Raw genomic sequence first — 21,118 nt, 5'->3', positions numbered from 1 at the left:
CAGTTTATGAGGCTTCCATATACGCAGCATCAGAAATGAATTCACTTCACAAATAACCAACAAGATGTCGATAGCAGCCGATTAATATTAATATTTATCTCAACAAGACGACAAAACTGAATTACTGAACCACTGTTGACCGTTAGCGGTAAGGAGAACAAAAGAATCATGGTAGAGTCTCATGTAAAATAGCACCATGACTCCTGAGGCTACAATACATGCGCCCTATCAACAGGGTACACAGCATAGCATAAATATTTACAGTTTCACCAAAATTGTCAGTTGGGATGTGATCAACCAGCGCAGAAAAACATACAGTACATCGTACAGTCACAATCAAGCTCGGCGCTTGCTAAGACGCCATGAGTTGGGCTCATGGTATCTATCGTACAGAGGTTCAATTCTCTCTTGCCTCTTCCTTTTGCTCATCTTGGTAGGGTCTGCCCCCTTGTAAAACCTTGGCGCTAGTTCAACTAACCATTTTGGGTCGATCACAGTCACCTCCCTCATGTACTCCTTCGTCGTCATCACAAGCTCATGATAAATGACCCAATCTGGCTGCCGCTGGAACAATGCGCTGCTAGGGTGGATGTACACTGGCTGGTTTTCAACCAAGGTTCTGTATCCCTCCTGGGGATCCTTCCTGGCAGCGTGAAAAAAGAAGCCTGCAGTGATCGCTTTCCTTATTTTTGTGAAGTTTTTCCCAGCAGAGACGACATCAAGTTTATATCTGCACAGAAAACAGCAACATAGGTTAGCATATAGATGAAACTCATTAAAAAAGTTGTTTGAGCTAAGCAGATCTAAGTCATAAAAAATCAGCTGTGTGAACAAGAACTACAAGCTGTCTGGAGAAGAAAAAAAAGAAGTCATGAGGTAAGGACTAAGGCAGATCTAATGCTGGCATATTTAAGCAAGCGATTTCCAACAATAATCTTGCCAATCTAAGTATGCTATGGAAATATGAAGTAACATGGGCTGCCTGAGAGCATCTTAAAGGAAAAAGAAGCTTGGAATATATGGAAGAGCATAATAAAACACGCAAACAGATACAAGAAAAAGGGAAGAATGTGCATAGCTAACACAGATGCTTCATGCTTCTAGTTCAAACAATTGAAAATTTAACTGTTACCTGTCCATAATAGTGAGAAGCTGCTTCCTTACATCCTGCGCTCTCCTTAATGATCTTGATTGAACAAAGTTTTCAAAACACCAGGGCCCTGAAAAGTTCTTTGCCTTCCAAGCCTCGTATACAGCAAGTAGAGTAAGATGATCCCCCTCTGGCTGGAAAAATTTAGCCTTCTTTTGATCAGCTTGAGCTTGTTTTTCTCGAGGCCTGTAGAATATATTCCCTGTTTGAATCATTGCTATGATAGTCAGTATCTCATCAGTGCATCCAAGGTCAACACTAGCTAGTAGCATCTTTGAAAGTGGAGGATCCAGTGGAAATTCTGCCATTTTTCTCCCCAGTTTGGTTAGAAGGCCCTCCTCATCAAGAGCACCAAGGCTGTACAACTGTTCCATGGCAGAAATCAGTGCTTGAGGTGCTGGTGGATCCATAAAATCAAAGGACAATAGGTCATTTATTCCCATCGCCTTCATATTAAGAACTGTAGACCCCAAGTTTATCCTCTGAATTTCTGGAATCGTAGTGGGGGACATCTCATTCCGGTAGGCACTTTCAGTGTATAGGCGATAACACTTGCCAGGGCCAGTACGCCCAGCACGCCCTGCTCTTTGTTTCGCAGATGCTTGCGAAATTGGAGTGATGACCAATGAATCAAGCCCTTGTTTTGAATTATAAACATTAATTTTGGCAAAACCAGGATCCACAACATAATATATGCCGTCAATTGTCAAAGAAGCTTCAGCAATATTGGTGGCCACAACAACTTTCCTCTTACCAGGTGGAGCTGGGTCAAAGATCTTTGATTGCATCTCACTAGGAAGGGCGCTATAGACAGGCAAAATTATCAGGTCTGGAACATCCTTCCCTAGCCCCTTCATCCTCTCGTATAGACATTGGCAGGCATGGTCAATTTCCTCTTGTCCAGTCAAGAACAGGAGGATGTCTCCTTCTGGCTCTGTCAAGTGAATCTGCAGCACAGTAATCAATGCCGCATCCAAGTAATCACTCTCTGGTTGTTTAGTGTAGAGTATCTCCACTGGGAATGTTCTTCCAGGAATTGTGAAGATATTACAATTAAAGAAATATCCTGAGAATTTCTCAGCATCCAGGGTGGCGGAAGTAACAATGAGCCTCATGTCAGATCTACGCTTAATAAGCTGTTTCAGCAAACCAAAGAGCACATCTGTGTGGATGGTCCTTTCATGGGCTTCATCAAGCATGATAACTGAATACTGGGAAAGATTTTCATCAACTAGAATCTCACGCAGAAGCATACCATCAGTCATGTACTTTATCACTGTGTCTGGCCCAGTACAGTCCTCAAAACGGATGGCATAACCAACTTCCTCTCCCAGCCGACATCCAAATTCTTCTGCCACTCTCTTTGCAACAGACATTGCGGCAACCCGGCGAGGCTGAGTACACCCAATTTTACCCCTTGTGGTGTAACCTGCCTCAGCCAAATATTGTGTCACCTGTGTTGTCTTCCCAGAACCAGTCTCTCCAATAACAACCAAAACTTGATTGTCATGTACAGCTTGTATCAGTTCTTTCTTCAACTTGAATATGGGAAGAGATTGCCTCTGCTCCTGCATTGAAAGCTTCGACCTTTGCCCAAAAGTTAGAGCCTTTCCATAGGCCTCCTTCTTCCATTCTGGCATGTCATAAGCTGAAAGACCAACACCTCTCAGCTCCTGAGCAAGGTGTCGCTCACCTGTATCAGGCATCGGGTCCTCCCATGGTCGATTCAAATCCTTGGGGATCGAGTCCAGCATTGCTCTCTGCTCCTGTTCCCGAACCTCACGACGCTCCTTTATGAGGGCAGACTGTAGGGCTGCTGCTCGGCTTAATGAACCCTCGGGATTCTTAAAAATCTTAACAGGTGACATGTCAATTGAAAACCTGCTCTGCCCCTGCAAGAATGCTGGTTCATCCTCATTGAGCTCGATCTCAAGCTCCTCCTCTGCAGCTTCCTCCTGGTACATCATACCATCCCCATCCTCATCAAACATTGGGTAATCCCTCACATCCAGAACACCAGAAGCAATCAGCTGCTTTGCCTCCCATCTCTCTGGAGAGCTCATCCGCTTGAGCGGCCGCCGTGATGCAGGCGCAGCCTCATCCTCCTCCGTGATAATAATCCCTGATAGTCCCAACCTCCTGCCAGATCCCCCATGACCAGCATTGCCACCTGATGGGTTTGCCCTTGGTGCATCATCCCTGCCACGCTGCATTGGCAGGAGGTCCTTCCCTGTATCCTGATCCACATCCCGCATAGACAAACTTAACTTTTGCCCCTTCACTGAAACTACCTTCACATACACCTCCTGGTCACGCTTCACCACCTCCTTTGCATTGGCCACCCGCTTGCTCGCCATCTGCGAGACATGCACTAGGCCCTCGCGGCTTCCGCGGACATCCTCCAGCCTGACAAAGCACCCAGTGTCCATCACTCGGGTCACCCTCCCTTGGTACACCTGGTACAGCTCCGGCTCCCCGCTGGGATTCACCACAGCAACCTCCCACCCCTTTCCCCCCACATTCCTCTCCTCCTCTTCCTCCTCGTCCTCATACCTCCTGCTCCTCCTCTGGCCCCTATCTCTATCCCTCTCTGTGTCTCTGTCCCTTCCCCTGTCCTGGTCTCTATCCCGATCACGATGCCAGTCACCATCACAATCTCGGCCCCGGTCCCGATCCCTATCACGGCCATAATGACGGTCGCGATCTCGATCCCAATCCCGGCCGTCGCGGTCGTGGTCACGGCCGCCGCGGCCGTGGTCGCGGTCCCGGCCACCACGGTCACTGTCGTGGTCACGGCTGCCGCGGTTGCGGTCGCGGTCCCGGTCCCGGCCTCGCCCGTCGCGGCGGCGGTCGCAGTCATCCCTGGCGGGGGCGCGGTCGACAGCGGCGGACGCATCGGCGTCGCGCTCGAGCTCGAGGCGGAGGTTGCGGGCGTGGTCGGGGTCGTCGGGGCGGGAGAGTCCGGGGAACTTGGTGGTACCGTCGCCCTGCTTCCCGCCAGCGGCGGCGGAGCTAAGGTTGGAGGGCGGCGGGAGGATGGCGTGAATGATGGTGAGGAGCGTGCGGACGAAGTAGTCAGGGAAGTCGGCACCCTTCTCCTTGAGCCTGGCGTCGAACTCTGCGACGGAGGCGGAATCGCGGCCTAGTTCCGTGATGAACTCGGCCAGCACCTTGTCGCCGACGCCGATGTGGGTCTCGAGCTCCGAGCACACCTTGGATACCAGGGAGAGGTACTCCAGCTTCCGGAGCCCGTCGTCGCCGGGCCCCGCCGCCGAAGGCGGCGCCATGGCTGGTGGTGGTGGCTGGAGTTAGGGTTTGGTGGGGGTGGTCGGCTTGAGATTCGAATATGTTCCGAGTTGTGTTAGGGTTAAAAAACCAACGGTAACCGAGAAAAATCGCGATAACCGATCATCTCGGTCCGATCTTAAAAATCGAACAATAATTAAATTTAAATTAAAAAATCCGAAAAATAAAAAAATAAAAACATTAAAAAAATCTTTAAAAAAACTAGACACAATTCTAAGACCTTCTGTGAAATTTTTTTTCAAAAATAATATCGTTTACATCATATTCTATAGGGAGAAAGTTTAAAAAAATAAAAAAAATTAAAACGTACGGCTCAGTTATTAACTCATATTAAGAAAAAGTTTAACATGTAAACACATATTTTTCTTGTGTAAAACGTATCTTAAGAGAAAATTGATTCCACTTTATTTAGGATTTTATTAATTTCTCTATGATTTTTAAAAACTTTACAAGCATAAACTGAATATGTTAAGAAACATCACTGTAATTAACTTTTTCATGTCTACTATTATTTTTTCTATGTAAATTATAGTATAAATAAACTAATAAAAGTAGTTTCACTAATTTTTGAGGTGTGATGAGTCAGTTATGAATTAATCTAGTCACAGCACATTTACACAATCCTACATGTTACAATAACTAATTCATGAGTTCATATATTTTTAAAAGATATAGTATCATGTAAGAAGACTAATAAAATTAGTTTCATAATTTTTGGATTAGCAAAGAGTAAACTATGCATTTAACTTGGTTTAACAAATACAATTTCTCACAGAAAATTTTAAACTTTTTTATAAGTATAAATACTTTTATCATGTAGATCATATTACAAGGAAACCAACAAAATTTGTTTCACTTGATTTCAAGCTCTAATGAATTAGTTATTTATTTTACAAAATTAAGGTAAATTTTGGATTTTTTATTGAACTTCACTTAAAATCGAGAAAACTACTCGATAAATCGAGCGGTTACCGATAATACGGAAAATTCGAGAAAATCGCTCGATAAATCGCAAAAACCTCTCGGTAATCGGTCCAAACCGACCGGTTACCGAACGGCTAAAATCGCGATTTTTTTCCCCAAATTTCAAATTTTGTTAAATAATTTTTGTTTAATTTTTTTTAATTTTCGATTGGTTACCACGGTAACCGTAATTTTTTGGTTATCGTCGGAGCTCGGTAACCGAGCTCCGATCGGTAAGCCAAATCATGGTTGTGTTAGGCTCGCGGCGTTGGGGGTGGAGGATTGGAATTGTACCATGCTGATTTTACCCGTTTGGATTGCGGAGAGCATTCGAGGTCCGACTGGAAAATGGAGTCGGTTTCAGTTATTCAGCGAGAAGGGTTTTGAGATTTTGACTTTTGACATCTAAGGCCTCGATCTACGGGACCTTAGCGGGTTTTTCATATCTATTTCCCATGCAAAGGATAATAATATTATATACCTCTTGAAATGTTAAAACTTTGATCGAAATAAGTTTTCATTTTTCTGCCCTCTTGGTTCACAAGGAGCAGGGTTCGAAAATGCGATGATAATCACTCGGTTATCACGGTTAGTGACCAATTTTGTCTGTATCGTATTTAAAATGGAGCGGTTATTAATCAAACTCAAATTTAAAATTATTTTTTCAAAAAATTGATAAATTTTGACTGATTTTAACCAAATTTCATTGAGTTACTGTACAATTACCGTGATTATAGATCCAGATGGTTTTCGAGGATCTATCGAATTTGTGAAGCATGTCAAAGGAGCCTTTTCTGCCTTCCGGCACACGTGCTTGATTTACATAAGAACCCTGAGAATATAGAAAATTATAAACAAGTTCATCAAGGTCTTGTTCTCCTTGTTCGGCTACCTGCGCCATCGAAGAGCGCTAGAGTTGGAGCCAAATCCTTGCATCCAACCAAGGCTCCAGGTCTTGGAGATGCGGCAATGTTCGGCATTCAGGACCATCTCCCATGACACATCTAAGCCGCTTACGAAGAATATCAGCTACCACCTCAACGAAAGAAATCTGGCGTCGTCCATTCAAATTCTGAAAGAAGCTACCCAGAGACAACCTTGGCATCGCCACCCTCAAACTCACCGAAGTTCGAAGCTAGAAGACAACACCGGCCGTCGACGAGTCGACCCCCTCCCCTCCTGGCACCCATAGGGGAGGGATTGGCGGGATCGGTGCTGGAGGAATGTGATTGCCTGAGAGTCACTTTTTACTATAGAGAGGGGGAACTCTGCTTGAGATAGCACCTCAGTTTTATCAACATCGGCTAGAGAGATGTCTCCTAGGTGAACATAGAAGCGGAGGAATGTCATTTCTTTCATAAGGGTATGACACTTACACTTTTTAACTACATGGTACAACTCTTAGCGCGATGAAATTGATGTCTTGATATTTTTGAGAGTTCATCAGTAAGTAAATGGCCTTTTACTTTAACACAAAAGGAACTTTTAATCGCACCTTTTATTATGTTCCGTTGTGTTGAATAAATTGAGAGATAACCCTATCCTAGTCTAGTCAAGTGAAAAATAGTTTTTGTTCTCAGCAATCCGCATTCTCGGCATCTGGGCCATCCACTTTGTATCGGGATTATGGAAAGCACCGGGAGATCATGTGTGTTTGGTACTCCATCTATCTTAAAATAGATAATATTTTAAAATTAAATATGAATATTAAATGAAAAATAAAATAATCATCCTACCGTTTTAATGCTATTTATTATATGAGAAATAAAAGTTGTATTAAGAATAAAGTTACTTAATGAAGAAGGTAACATAAAAAACTAGGACTAAAGTTAACTCAAAATCGTAGCACGTCATATATTTTAAACATTATAGAAGAGACTAAAATATCATCTATTTTAAGATAGAGATAGGTATTTAAAGGCTAAAACGACATCAATTTTAAGACAGAGATAGGTATTTAATTTTTTACTGTTTACTGTGAATGTCAGATACTATATCCATTCTTAAATAAATACCATCCTAAAATACGTATAGTCAAACTTTAAAAACTTTTACCATTAATATACATAAAACTATTAAAACTTAACATATAAACTAATAATAATAAATTTGTGATAAAAATACTTTAATATCATCTAATTTTTTATCAATTTTTATAAAAAAAAATAGTTAAAAAATAATAATCAAATATATTTATTAGAGATCATACCAAGAACCAACAAGTATGAACCGTACGATGCCCTGACACTGAGGTACGAGGGATTCCCTCTTGGATTGGACAACTCAGGAAAAAGGTTCGCCGGTGGGCGTTCGGCTGACGGGAAGTAATGCCTGGATTGCTTTTTTTTACCCTGGGATACCAAGATGGATGAGATATCATTATTTATAGAATAATTTTTTAATTAGATAGATGGGATGAATCTTTTTTTATCCAGTTGGAGGGATAATAGGTAAGACGAGAATTATTAATTAATTATATTTTTTAATTTTAAATAATAATCATTAATAATACACTAATTAATATGCATTAACGCATATTAATATTACTCTGGCTATAGTCATTACTGGTTAACAATAAAATATGCCAATGAACACTAATCATACTTTAATTAACTCATTAATTACCACTAATTAGCACATTAACACTTAAAAACTTTAATCTCGTAGTAATATATATTAATTAGTAATATAACATATTAATATCATTGATTATTTTACTAATGAGTATGATTAGTAAAAGTATATGGCTTCGACCCACTATTTTAGAGTAATAGTTTCACCCAACATATTAAAAGAATATTCTTTAAAAAGATCTGGTACTAGAGGTCGCTCCTCACATCTCACCCCATCCCTGCACAACACACACGCTCGTGCCATCCTTATCGCCTAGTCTGTCAGGTCCCATCTGTCTGTGCTCCTGCAAAACCTAGTGCCACACTTTGTCACGCCGTGCTGTAGTGTTTAATTCTACGGAACGGGACACGACAAGGCTATACCGGTCACGCCTAGATCTGCCCTAAAGGACAACCTGAGTAAGAGATAACACTTGAGTAGAAAAGTATGTAATTAAATTAGACTGATTAGGCACATATTTGCCCCGTAACGAGAGAAAACTGATAGCAGGGTTTCCCTGTGAGACCTGAAGACTGGTCGGAGAAACTGATCATGTGTTTGCTGGCTGAATGCGCCAGGGGACCATGGTCCTGCCCAATCATGATGTATAGAAAAAGTTAATATTTGACCGTCGTGGATGTCCTATTAGGAGACTCTATTATTCTTTACACCAATAGATGTATTTTAGAAACAAAAAAGTTTAAGAGCTAAGCAACATCTCTAGATCTATAAATAGAAGGGTAGAGTTGTAGGAGAAGAGTGAGACAACCATTTGAGCCTTGAGAGATAAGTTTTGGAGGAGAGAAAAAGAGAGCTTAACATTTATAATATGTGAAGATTTTTTGTGAGGAAACCTTCTTGTAATCCACCAAAAAAAGGTTGTCCTTTGTAAGAACTGAAGAGATTATTTCCTTTCACATGGATAAGAATTGGTATTCCCAAAACTACTTGAGGATCATTTTCAGCTGTAAGTCAACTGTATTAATCCACTTACTTTGTTCAAGCGCCAACAAAAAATACCTAACCAATGTGTAATCTACCTTTGCAGTGAGGACAAAGGTGTTTGTATGCTGCACCTTGCATGCTACTACAACGACTACTACTTGGAATTACAAATTGACATGGTTGGTGCATTTTTTTCTGACCGTCTAAAAAAAAGTTCTTTAGCCAACTATTGATACACGTTATTACACTTGATGTAATCCAAATATTCTAGTGGATTGTGCCGTACCATGGCACTCTACATTTGCTTATGTAATTTTTTGGACGGCAGTTTAAAACTCACTACGGGCTCATATCTTGTGTCTTGCATATTTTTCTATTGGGATGCTGACATTCCGAGATATGATATTCTACCTGATGGCCAGCACGTATATTAATACGAAGATTGGTAAGTGGGCCTAATTACCCCACGCGTTGCTCCTCCAGGATCAACGTGTACTCTCAGGTACACACCTGTACCACACTCAGCAGGTAGATGGATATTTGAGAAGTACGACCTCAGTGTTTTAGAACTATACCCCCATGTGCCACACCTCAGTGTGTTACAACCTGAGAGTACAACCGATCATAGTACTTCGAAGATTTTTTTTAAAATAATATTATTTTAAAAGAAAATTGCAAAATGAATATTTGTTTAAGGAGAATTGTCAAAATAGCACCCTGTGGCTAGACGAGTTGTCGATTAGGTACCTGTAATCATTCCGTCTTGCAACAGGTTGTGCGCCACGACATTTACTCTGGTGTCAGCTACGATAGGATACATGTTGCCAAACCATGTGGCGATAGGTAGAGCTTGTGCCGCAAGGCATCGCTGCCCACCCGTTAGAGATCTTCTCACCCGCCCGCGCTTCAATGGGCTTTTTGATCTTTTGGTTGTATGATCGAAGCATTCGTGAACTACAGGCTAGTGCTATGTGTCGATGGAACTTTCTTGATAGGAAAATACAAATGCCGGATTCTTACTGCTGTCGAGGTGGATGGAGAGAACCAAGTAGTACATGTGGTATTTGCCTTTGTTGAATCTGAGAACACGCAAAGTTGGCTTTGGTTCTTGAGGAAGATTAAGAGACTGGTTATCGGTGACAGGCCTAATGTTTGCATCCTCTATGATTGGCTTACAGGCTTGCTTTCAGCGATTAATATGTTGCAGACTAGCACGACTAAGACGTTCTTCTGGCTATACTTGCATAGTCACTAGTGCATGAGGCACTTGAGGGCAAAACTTTTATAAGCAGTTCAAAAGTAATCGCCTGATGGAACTGTTCAAGGAGTTGTGCAAATAGAACCATATGAGGAAGTTTAATGTCCTATGAGAGGAGCTTGAACACCTAGCTAGTAGCCACATGAAAGAAGTACTGAAGAAACCTATTTTGCTGAGGGAGGATAAGCCGCATGGGCTTGATCCCATTCCTCACGAACCAAGCACCATGAAGAGGAGGACGAAGGATGGAAGGAGGGTGAAGTGTTTCTCAGATTGGATGAAGCATGAGCCTAAGGAGAAATGGGCCCTCATTTTTGACATTGATGGCTTGTGTTATGGTATTATGACCACAAATCTTGAAGAAGTCTACAATTGGGTGATGAATGAAACTCGTTCTCTTCCATTAGTAGCAATTGTGGAGGGTATAACCCGCAGGACACATAAGTATCTCAGGCAGAGGTACACCATTGCATCACTACACTTAGCAAACTTGTAGATGGTGTTCATGGAAAAGATCACCAAATACATGTATGACAAGAGCATGAACGGTCAGATGCATTGAGTATGGTTCATGGGTCACAGAGAATATTCATATTTGAGGTGCTTTTGCGTGACAAGAGTGGGTTTGGAGTTGGCCAGTTCGAAATCACAATGAAATGTGTGTTATGGCTAGCAGTTAGATGGTGTGAGTGAACTTGCAACAAACCTTCCCTCCTACACTTGCCGTGCTCACATGTGTTTGCAGCTTGCGCAAAAGGGAAGATCAAGCTCATCCACTTTGTTTCTCCTTACTATATGAAGGGCATGGTGAACTGTGTGGATGGTAGGGAGTCACTAACTTCATTAAGCTTCTAGAGCATACAATACCCTGGATTCCTGACCCAGACACCAAGGTCGATACCAAGGGATGGAGTAAGACTCGTCAAATAAGAAATTCCATGGATGAATCGGAGGCTAGCCAGAGGTCGCCAAAAGGAATGTTTGATGTGCGGGGAGCATTCGAGGAAGGATTGTGAGCTTTACACATCACAGCATGGTGGAGACTGTGTGTCATGTTCCGATGCGTAAGTCTATGAAGAATAGGCAAGCTGGCCTGAGCGCTTGATTTGTACCTTTGGAATAATGATTATGTTGTAATATTATGTGTAGATTGTAATAATATGTGTTGGACTATCTATGTGTCTGATTGTAATATTATTTGTTGGACTAGGTATGCTTTTATGTGTCATATTGTAATATTATTTATTGGACTATGTATGCTTTTATGTGTAATATTATTTATTGGACTATGTATGCTCTTATCTATCGGACTGTAATACTATGTGTTGAACTATGAATGATTTTCAATTTGTATTGTTGCATTTCGGCATATCTCATTTTTTTACTCTGTTAAACTTTGATTGAAGGCATGGCAATCCTTCAACTGATTGATCCAGTCATTGATGCTAAACATCAATCACGTGTGCTAGACAGTGTCTTGCACCCCTACTCTTTGTTGGATAACGAGCAGCCTACGCTAGCCTAAAATAAAAAATTTCTACCGCATTCACCCAGGAAACGATGCTAGTAGGAGATCATAGATCATTACCGCTCGACACGCAGTGCAGTGGAAGAAGAGTTGAAGTAGACCAATCTAACGTCGTGCGCGTCAAACTCCACGAGCAGCTTTTCAGTCAGATTCGCGACCAACCCCCCGAAGGTGGTCACGCTCCCCGACCAACTTTGAGCAGGTTATCGTGCTCCTCGACCAATTCCCGATCAGGTCTGTCGCGTCCTCGACCAATTTTGAGTGGTTGTGTGATGCTATCCGACTAGATCCGAGTGATCATGTTGTGCTCCACGACCAGATGAGCAGGTACGTTGACCAGTTTGTCACGACAGACGACCAGTCCTCGAACACGTCGCGATCAACTCGTCGAGAAGATCAGCGCCGCAATAGTAGCAGCACCGATGTGCTAGCACCGCACGCGCAGCTAGGATTTTGAGAGATCGTGTAGAAAGCTGCGGCTAGGGTTTCGGAGTGGCTCTCCCTTAGCATGCCCTACACACGCCTCTCCTTATATAGAGCTCGCCAATAGGCTCACACGTTGGAAGCCCTTTAGGACTCTAACTTTTCATGGATCACAATCCAATCAAAAAGCCATATACGAATCCAATTCACATGTTTTGTTCCAACCCATTAAGTATGTGACCCGTTAGGTTCATATACAAATGGCTATGACTCAGAAACCTTTTCTAAACCGAAATCAATAGTGGTCCCTAGCAAGACATGTTGACTCCTGAATATACACAAAAAATCATATTGGCTAAACCTTGATATACATATGCACCGATCCTTTCGCCTCACGATACCAGCCAAGCTCAAGAAAAGATACGTATCACCCTTTTGATAGATCGATCATCACTCGATCAAGTAGTGGATTTATCATGACTAACTCTTTAATCATATTGGTATGGCCATACACTTTCTCGATCCAACTACCTCGAGGGGTCCAGAGATATCTCTCTCATTATCAAGGAGGGAAAAATTTCATCTTGATCGCTCACACCCCACGATATATTTCATGATAAGCTCAAAAACTACCTTTATGACTACTCAGTTACGGAATAACGTTTGGCCGCATCAAAATATGCTACTACATATTCTGAGAATCAATGATGATCTTAGGTTTAAGGATCCTGTAGGTACACTATTTGAGATAACAACTGATAGGACATCATAAATAACAATCTCAGTAGTATCTCAAGGTAGGTCTATCCAACATCATATTCTCTAACATAAATATCCACATTATTGACTTGGTATCTCTATACATATGATCCATTAAATATGATCATCAATCAATACATGTGCTGGTCTTATGTATCATCACAATAATATACGATTAGGGATCGACTAAGAATAACATCATGATATAAACAAAGAGTTTCATGAACAAACCACATACTTGCCAATCAATGTAAAATGTAGTTATTTTTGGAATAACATATTATTCAAAAGTACAGTAACATAAACGTGTAATATAATCATCTTTATGATTGCCTCTAGGGCATATCACCTTCACTCTTTGACCTTCGATCTTGTTGATAGTTGCAGGTAACACCTTTAAATATGTAACTGTTCTAATGGTGACTATTGAAACTACACCCAGTGGCTCACAGTAAGTGCTCTATACATCCTCGGTCAAGGAGGGTCCTCAAACACATTAATGGATCCATATACAACAGCATAGGAAATTCGCACATCAGTTGCATACTCCCTAAATGTAGCCTCATATTTTTGGGATCCGATCATCCATTCAATCTTCTGACTCTTATGTGCAATTTCAACAATTTCATAGAATTGTCTCATGATAATAGCATTTCAATCACACTCGAAATTCTTAAGTTCATAAAGACCTAATTCTTGAAAGTTTTCAGCAAGACCATTAATGTTACACTATCCTCTCACATAGTTCCCATCAATCCATTTTTGCTTATAGATGGTCTTTTTTCAGAACGTGACCATAAATAACATCTTATTGTACCCTAGTATAGAATTGAGAGTTAGTGACATCATTATCTAGAGCATATTCATAGACACTTTTAGCTCTAGTATACTTAGGTCCAAGATTTTATATAACCTCTATAAGCTTGATGATTGATTTATTCATCATCATCACTAGCATCATGCATATTATGATCACTGACATTTCTAGCAAAAGATGAGGACTCCACACCGACGTTGCCCTAAGGAGGAATCCACTCAAAGTCCTGAGGATCATCATCGCAGTCTGACTCCACCAATCTCCTCTTTGGCTTAGTGCAGCTAGCCAACCTCCTAATCAATTTTCATTCAAGTCCACTTTGACTTCCACTGCCACCAATCATATAAGATATTTCAAAGTATTAGAAAAGGGAAATAGATGATATATGATGAAACGGTGAAGGCAACTTCTGCTGTCTATGCTAGCAGTCAAACCACACAGATCCAAATTGATGGATTTAAAAGAAATTTTAGGTTTCAACCGATCAAATTTTGAGGATATCTTAATTTGGATACTAGCAACCTATTCCAACAAATTTCATCTCGAATCCATACCACAAAAGATAGATCCCATCTTTTAAATCCTAAGCATGTATAGCCCTAAAATTCATATGGAAAAGGAAGAGGAATTGAGAAAATACTGAGAAGCCATGATCGAGGAGTCCACGGTGAGACCGGGGATGCTCTGGAAATGACTGGGGACGAAGGAGTGGGCTCCCTTGAGATGGCATCGAGCGCACATGTGTGTGAGAGAGAAATCACAAGAAATTTTGGAGTGGATGGGGACCGAAGAAAGGAGACAAAGAAGAAAAGATTCGGTCAGCGTTGGCGGTCAAACTGGGAATCAAGGAAGTCAGACTGCTGGAGCAGCAAAGGTTCAAACCTCTCTGTATAGGTTTAGCAGTCATATCGGCAGTCTAGCGACTAGACCGCTAGAACCAGATAACTCCAAATTTTTAGGAATGAGCTATGAAGTAGGATTTTGAGATAACATGTATAAACATATGATTTTTTTATAGCTTCACTAGCAATACAAATAAATTATAACCAAAGATGGAGTATCTGAAATCGAAATTATGCATCAATTTGGCATGTTCAAGAGTAGCATATGGAATATGAGCATGTAATCCATTATATGATGCTAGAACACAAAAATGCACAAACACCATATGCCCATTGTTTGAAGCAATATTTGGGAAGTAAATGACATTAAGTTTATTTCTAAATATGCAAAAATGACTCACATCTAGAGGTTTGATGAAATATCTATCAATTGATCTTTGATCCTCACACTATCTACTAGAATACTATCTTTGGTCATATGAACTCTAAAAAAAATAATGATGAATATCAATATGTTTGGTTCTAGAGTGTTAGATCAAGTTTATAGCTATTTTCACGGTACTCTTATTATCACATAGTAGAGGCATAGTTTTGAACTTAACGTCATAATATAATAATATTTGCCTCATCCATTGCAATTGAGCATAATAATTAGCCGCGGAAACATATTTCACCTCGGTGGTAGATAGAGCTATGAAATTTTGTTTTTTTGGATGACTATGAAACTACCGATCTTTCTAGAAATTGGTAACTTTCGAATGTGCTTTTTCTATCTACATTGCAACCCACATAGTCAAAATTCGAATATCCAATTAACTCAAACTTAACACCTTTTGAGTACCAAAGTCCTACATTAGAAGAGTATTCCAAGTATCTTAAAATATGCTTAACAGTCATTAAACAACATTCTTTAGGTGATGCTTGAAACCTTATACATATGCACACACTAAACATGATATTGGATCTAGATGTAGTAAGATGAAGTAAACTACCCATCATTGATCATTAAAGTTTTAAAAATCAATTGATTTATCTCCCTCATCAAGATCAAGATGATTATTTGTTGCCCTGAGAATCTTGATAGGCTTTGCATTTTGCACCAAATTGTTTCAATAAATCATTACAATATTTGGTTTGGCGAATTAAAGTCCTATTTTTGAGTTGCTTAATTTAAAGTTCAAGGAAGATACTCAATTATCCAATCATAGACAATTGAAATTCACTAGACATTATTTCTTTAAATTCCTCACAAAAATCTTGGTTAGTAGAATAAAAAATAATGTCACCAACATAAATTTGATATAACAAAATCAGTTGCAATAGATTTAGTAAACAAGGTAGTACTAATTTTTCCATCTTTAAAACCTTTTAAAACAAGAAAATCTCTAAGTCTCTTATACCACACACACATGGGGCTTTTAAGACCATAAAGAGCTTTAGAGAGTTTATATATATGATTAGGATTTTTAGTATATTCAAAACAGAGAGGTTGTTTAACAAAAATGAATTTACTAATTTTACTATTAAGAAAGCACTTTTCACATCTATTTTATATAACTTGATATTATGAGATAAAACTAATAACTCTAAAAAAAGAGAGTTATTAGTTTCATTAAATTTAACATCATGTCTCTTTAACCAAACTAGAATTTTAGTTACAGATACGATAGCATTTACTATTAGAAGAATAATGAAGTAACAACCCATCATCGTATTTTCTTTTAAATTTTGATAAACAAGTACCTTTTTTAAATGTAGTATTTACATCCAAATGCCACAAATAAGATGTTCGGTTTCCTCTCAATAAGCTCATATAGAGTCATCTTCAACAATTGGTAACAATATAATCGATTTGAAGAAAGTCGACCCAAAAATTATCCAAAATATTATATTCCAAAAGCATGATCTTATCATATCAATTAGAGTCTGATTCTTTCTTTCAACTACTCTATTTTTCTTCGAAGTGTATTTGACTGAGAATTCATACTTGATTCCCTTTTCTTCACAAAAATCTTCAACATTTGTGTTCTTGAATTCAAAACTATGATCACTTCTTACTTTCTTGACTTCGAACTCAAATTCATTTTTAGCCCCTTCAGCAAAAAATTGGAAGTGTTAAATACAGTAGACTTATCATGTAAAAAGAATACCCAAATATATCTAAAAAAATCATCAACAATAAAAAGATAATAGCTATTACCTTCAATCTTACATATGTGGCTGGACAAAGTAAATATATATGTAATACTTCGAATGGTCTTGATGTTGACATTGAGCTTCCATACAGATGTGAATTCTCTACTTGCTTTCTGACTTGACAAGCGCTATATAGCTTTTTTTTTTCCAAATTCTACATCCTTTAACCCTACTACTAGATCATGCTTCAATAAATGATTTAGTTGATTCATACCAATATGACCGAGCATTCTCTGAAAAAGACAACATTTTGATAACTTTGTAAACAAACATGTGCTTAGGCTTGCATCATTAGAAGAGAAATCAATTAGATAAAGATTTTCATGTCTAAAGCATTTAAAAACTATACTTTTATCCTTCATGCTAGATATTATCATATCATTTAAAGAGAATATACATGAAAGATCAAGATCACATAATTGAGTAACAGAAAATAAATTAAAATTTAGAGATTTAACTAGTACAACATTTGAAATAGATAAATCATTTGAGATAGTAATTTTACCTAAACCTTTTACCTTTTATTTGTTATTATCTCCAAAAATGATTTTGTTATATTCCGATCTAACATTGCTCATATATATAAACATCATTTGATTTCCGGACATATGTTGACTGCACTCACTATCTAGCACCTAATACCCTCACTAGACTTGTAGTTTACCTACAAAACAAAGTTAAATTCTTTTAAATACCCAAACAAATATCCTTAGATGTTAGTTATCAAACCTTTAGACACTCAAATGATATTCTTTTTTGCATTAATTATAGAAGTGCTAACAAATTTAACTTTAACACTACCATTTGAACATCTCTTAAAAACATAGTATGAAACAAAATATGCATATAAATTATCCTTGATATTTTTGTAATTGTTTTCAACATGCCTAGCTTTCTTACATTTTATGCAATAACCGCTATCCTTCGTAAAAGTGGTTTGGATGTATGAATGCTTTATTACCCTTCTTAGGAATATACCCAAAACCTTTTTTTTTATGCAAAACCTTTGACTATCCAAAATTTGTCTAATTTTGGATTCTTCAATATAGCATCTTGCTAGATCCTTGATTACTTTTTCAATTATTTTAATTTATTATTCTCATCAATAATGAAAGAATCATTGCAAGATCGGCATTGTTCTGGTGGGCTTGCGGCAGCTCTGATCGCGCAGGTCACGCTTGTGGAAGAAAGTGGAACTTTATATTGTAGTGACCCATCAGTGCTAGTTGGTATATGAAACCAGCACTGACAAACACTATCAGTACTGGTTCGTTGTTGGAACCGGTACATCAGTACCGGTTTAACAGTAACCGGTACTGTTGACGTATCAGTGCAGGTTCTTAAACTCTTGCGTGTGATCAACCACTTAGAAGTTAAGAACCGACACCGATAAAAACCATCCAATCCAAAGCAAGCAATGATCTTCCTTAGACCATCTTCAACCATATTATTTTCATTTCGTTCCTTTCCCGATTTTTTTTCTCGTTCCCATTCTCTTTATTTTATCTCATTTTCAACAGTTTCCCTTCAAAGGGATTCGTGAAGGGAAAAACGATAGAATCTCGTCCTGAATGGAATGACTTTGAGAATTCCTTTGTAACAGGAACCATAAAGGAAAATCGTTGAAGCGCTAAAAAGGATGAAAATTTCTTCGTGAAAAAATTATGGATCATGACAGGAAACGATTGGAGATCTTATCGACGGGAAAGAAATGCAGCGGGGCATGCTTCAATGGAACGAAACAAACAACCCATCCAACATAGACCCACTGGTCATGCTCCAGTACCTCTCGGACATGGACCATCCCAGGCTGGGTGGGGTTGCACAAAGATGTCCCACACACCCGGGCCTTGTGTGTACGTGGCACGGAGGCGCGACTCTGCAGCGGAGCTATGCAACAACGGAGCCTCGAGGTGCGGATGGGGTCAGTCAGCACGGCCAGATCTGGGTGCTGGAGAGGAAGTCCCAGAACGCAGCAAATGTCCCGCCTCGATGCCCGACCACCTCCGCAGCTCTTGTGGTGCTAATGGGACGGGAGCCACGTGCAGGACCTTGTGCAGGGGCTCCGCGCTAGAGGTAGTGCAGCGAAATTGAACGGAAGGCCACGGGTTGGTCGCCTTCACAGTCAGAGGAGGGTGCTGTGGCGACCTTTGGGGGGAAGAAGAGGATGAGGCAGGCCTAACGGCTTTAACGGTGGGAGATCATCAAGACTGATTTAGGCCGTTAGTTTACGATCTGACGGTGTAGTGCTAGACGGAGCAGCTTGCAGTAACTAAGTAGTGCTAAAACAAACTGGTTGTGAAATAGTGGTATGTAGGTATTTTTCCCTAGCATTTAAGACTCTTTTGACGCATATATCGTGCAATCTCAGGTAGAGGATCATTGTCATTAAAGTGAATTGAAGAACATCTCAGTTTAATATTGGACAAAGAGCAAACATGTACATGACTCTCCTCCACGACATTGTATTAATATTATGGTAAGAGTATCCCAAGGATTATGTTACTTCCAGGTAAGGGTTCTGTATTTGCAGTTTCCTAAGGTGTGTTACCATGAGCAGGCTTGTTCCATGTATGACATCAAGTTTGGTTTGTGTGTGTAAAACCAGGAAAAGTAATTCCATAAAAAGTAGTGAAAAGAGAAAGCATTGACACGTAATTTTGAAGAAGAGCATAGTATTGGAAAGCAAAAGTAAGAAAAGCAAGCAACAAACCTAGCTAGACAACCTGTCTAACTGTGTCACACCATGAATTCACGAAACAAAAAAAGACAAGAAAAAAAATTCTCCTCTCTCCCCAACTGTTCCCCTTTCTCTCTCCCACGTCTCGCTGCCCTCTCCGTCGCTCTCCGTCGCGTCGCCCTGCTCGCGCACAGTACCGCCGCGAATGCCTGTACAGTACCCGTTGCATCGCACAAGCGCCCCCAGCGTCCTCGCCGTGCACTGCGGTCACACCGTCGCCACCATCAGCTCCATGCCGCGCCCATACCGCCAGTGTCCTCGCCGCGCTCCTCCTCCGCCTATAAAAGCCAGCAGCCCTCTCTCTCTCACCACCACCTCCTCCTCTTCTTCCTCCCCTTGCTTCACCAAATCTGGCAGCCGCCGCCCCAGTCACCTTCCCTAGCGCCGACTGCCGCGCCTTCCCCCACCGGTGAGCGCCTCCTCTTCCGCCCTTCCTTCCTTCTCCCTCTCCAACCGAGCCCCTAACCCTAGCTCCGAACCCCACATACCTGGGCCATGTCGCCGAGCTTCTTCCCTGGCCGAGCCGCCGCCTGATATGGCCCATCGCCCCGTTCTCCGGCCGTCGGTGCTCTCCTTCGCCCCCTCCCGCCGCCATCTTCCTCCTCTCTCTCATCCCTCTGTCCCTCGCCCTCTCTCGATCCGGCCCAAGACGATCAGAACCGACTGCCCCTTATCCTTCCACGCTGGCATACACGACCAGAGTCGTGAGCCTTCAGACGAACCTGAGCCGAGCCACGCACTATTATGTGAACATGGTCCATCATAGACCTACACAGTAAAATTGACTGTTTTTATAGATTAGCATCTATGCATGTGTGATACACATGTATAATTTTTTTACATCTATGCAATTTTGCCTAAAAATCATATAAGAAATTGTAGATATAAAAAAAATTATATATACGGTTCACACATGAATGGTTATGTCGCATAGGGAAATAATCCATCGTATTAATCATCAAATGCTAATAGCAGTGGCATGTTTTTTTTTTGCCAATATAGGTGTGCGGATGTTCATAAGGCTCAGAAAACTTTAGGAAACACAAATATAGAATGGCTAGCAACATTCGTTAGAATCGTGTCCGTCACAATTTTACTAATGTTTATTCACTGTACCGTGATGACCAAACCGTAGTAGTGTGGGCAATTGAATTGTGCGCCAAAAATTAAAATAAAGGAGATATTGGTTGTATTAGTGTTTATAACCATTGAACCGTGTAGGCAATGAAAAAGCGTGTCAAAAAATGATATAAAAGATAGAATTAGTCATATTTATCATTATAACATGTGAGCTATGTTGGTTACGATATTATCGCAAAACAGTTCGTGAGCTAATTCATAACCAAATATAGTGTGTCTAACCTCTTTTGTCTCTCCTTGATGGTATGAACCAAACACCTCCATTGTTTGTATGAATATAAAAACCTTGAAATAAACAGTCATGTACCTCCCTTTCAAAGATTAGGTTGAATCTAACATAGAGCCTCTGAGTACATCTCTTGGAGGAAAGCTTCCACTTTTGATGTGCTGGTGACAATGTCGGCGATCTCCAAACTCTAGTCCCATTAATTTTGATCA

General features: G+C 40.3%; 1 protein-coding gene and 1 long non-coding RNA gene across 2 annotated transcripts; both read right to left on the bottom strand.

Annotated features, from left to right (window-relative positions):
* Positions 1-67: 67 nt before the first annotated feature.
* LOC133918827 (probable pre-mRNA-splicing factor ATP-dependent RNA helicase DEAH5) lies at positions 68-4,642 on the bottom strand. Its single transcript, XM_062362901.1, has 2 exons — positions 1,133-4,642; positions 68-730 (listed from the first exon to the last, which is right to left on the bottom strand). The coding sequence occupies exons 1-2, from the start codon at positions 4,435-4,437 to the stop codon at positions 337-339; spliced, it is 3,699 nt and encodes a 1,232-aa protein (XP_062218885.1). The 5' UTR covers positions 4,438-4,642; the 3' UTR covers positions 68-336.
* A 2,880-nt stretch (positions 4,643-7,522) lies between these two features.
* On the bottom strand, positions 7,523-20,219 carry LOC133918826 (uncharacterized). Its single transcript, XR_009909844.1, has 3 exons — positions 16,805-20,219; positions 16,348-16,697; positions 7,523-14,091 (listed from the first exon to the last, which is right to left on the bottom strand). It is a non-coding gene; the product is annotated as an uncharacterized LOC133918826 (long non-coding RNA).
* Positions 20,220-21,118: the final 899 nt, after the last annotated feature.

Source organism: Phragmites australis, chromosome 5 (genome assembly GCF_958298935.1).
Source record: "Phragmites australis chromosome 5, lpPhrAust1.1, whole genome shotgun sequence".
In the NCBI taxonomy this organism is placed as follows: domain Eukaryota; kingdom Viridiplantae; phylum Streptophyta; class Magnoliopsida; order Poales; family Poaceae; genus Phragmites; species Phragmites australis.
The sequence above is the reverse complement of the archived record's forward strand: the minus strand, read 5'-3'. Positions and strand labels throughout refer to the sequence as shown.

Coding starts and splice junctions, on each gene's coding strand:
- LOC133918827 (XM_062362901.1), bottom strand. CDS start 4,437: ATGGCGCCGCCTTCGGCGGCGGGGCCCGGCGACGACGGGCTCCGGAAG. Junction 731..1,132: donor CTTCTCACTATTATGGACAG/GTAACAGTTAAA, acceptor TTTTCTGTGCAG/ATATAAACTTGATGTCGTCT.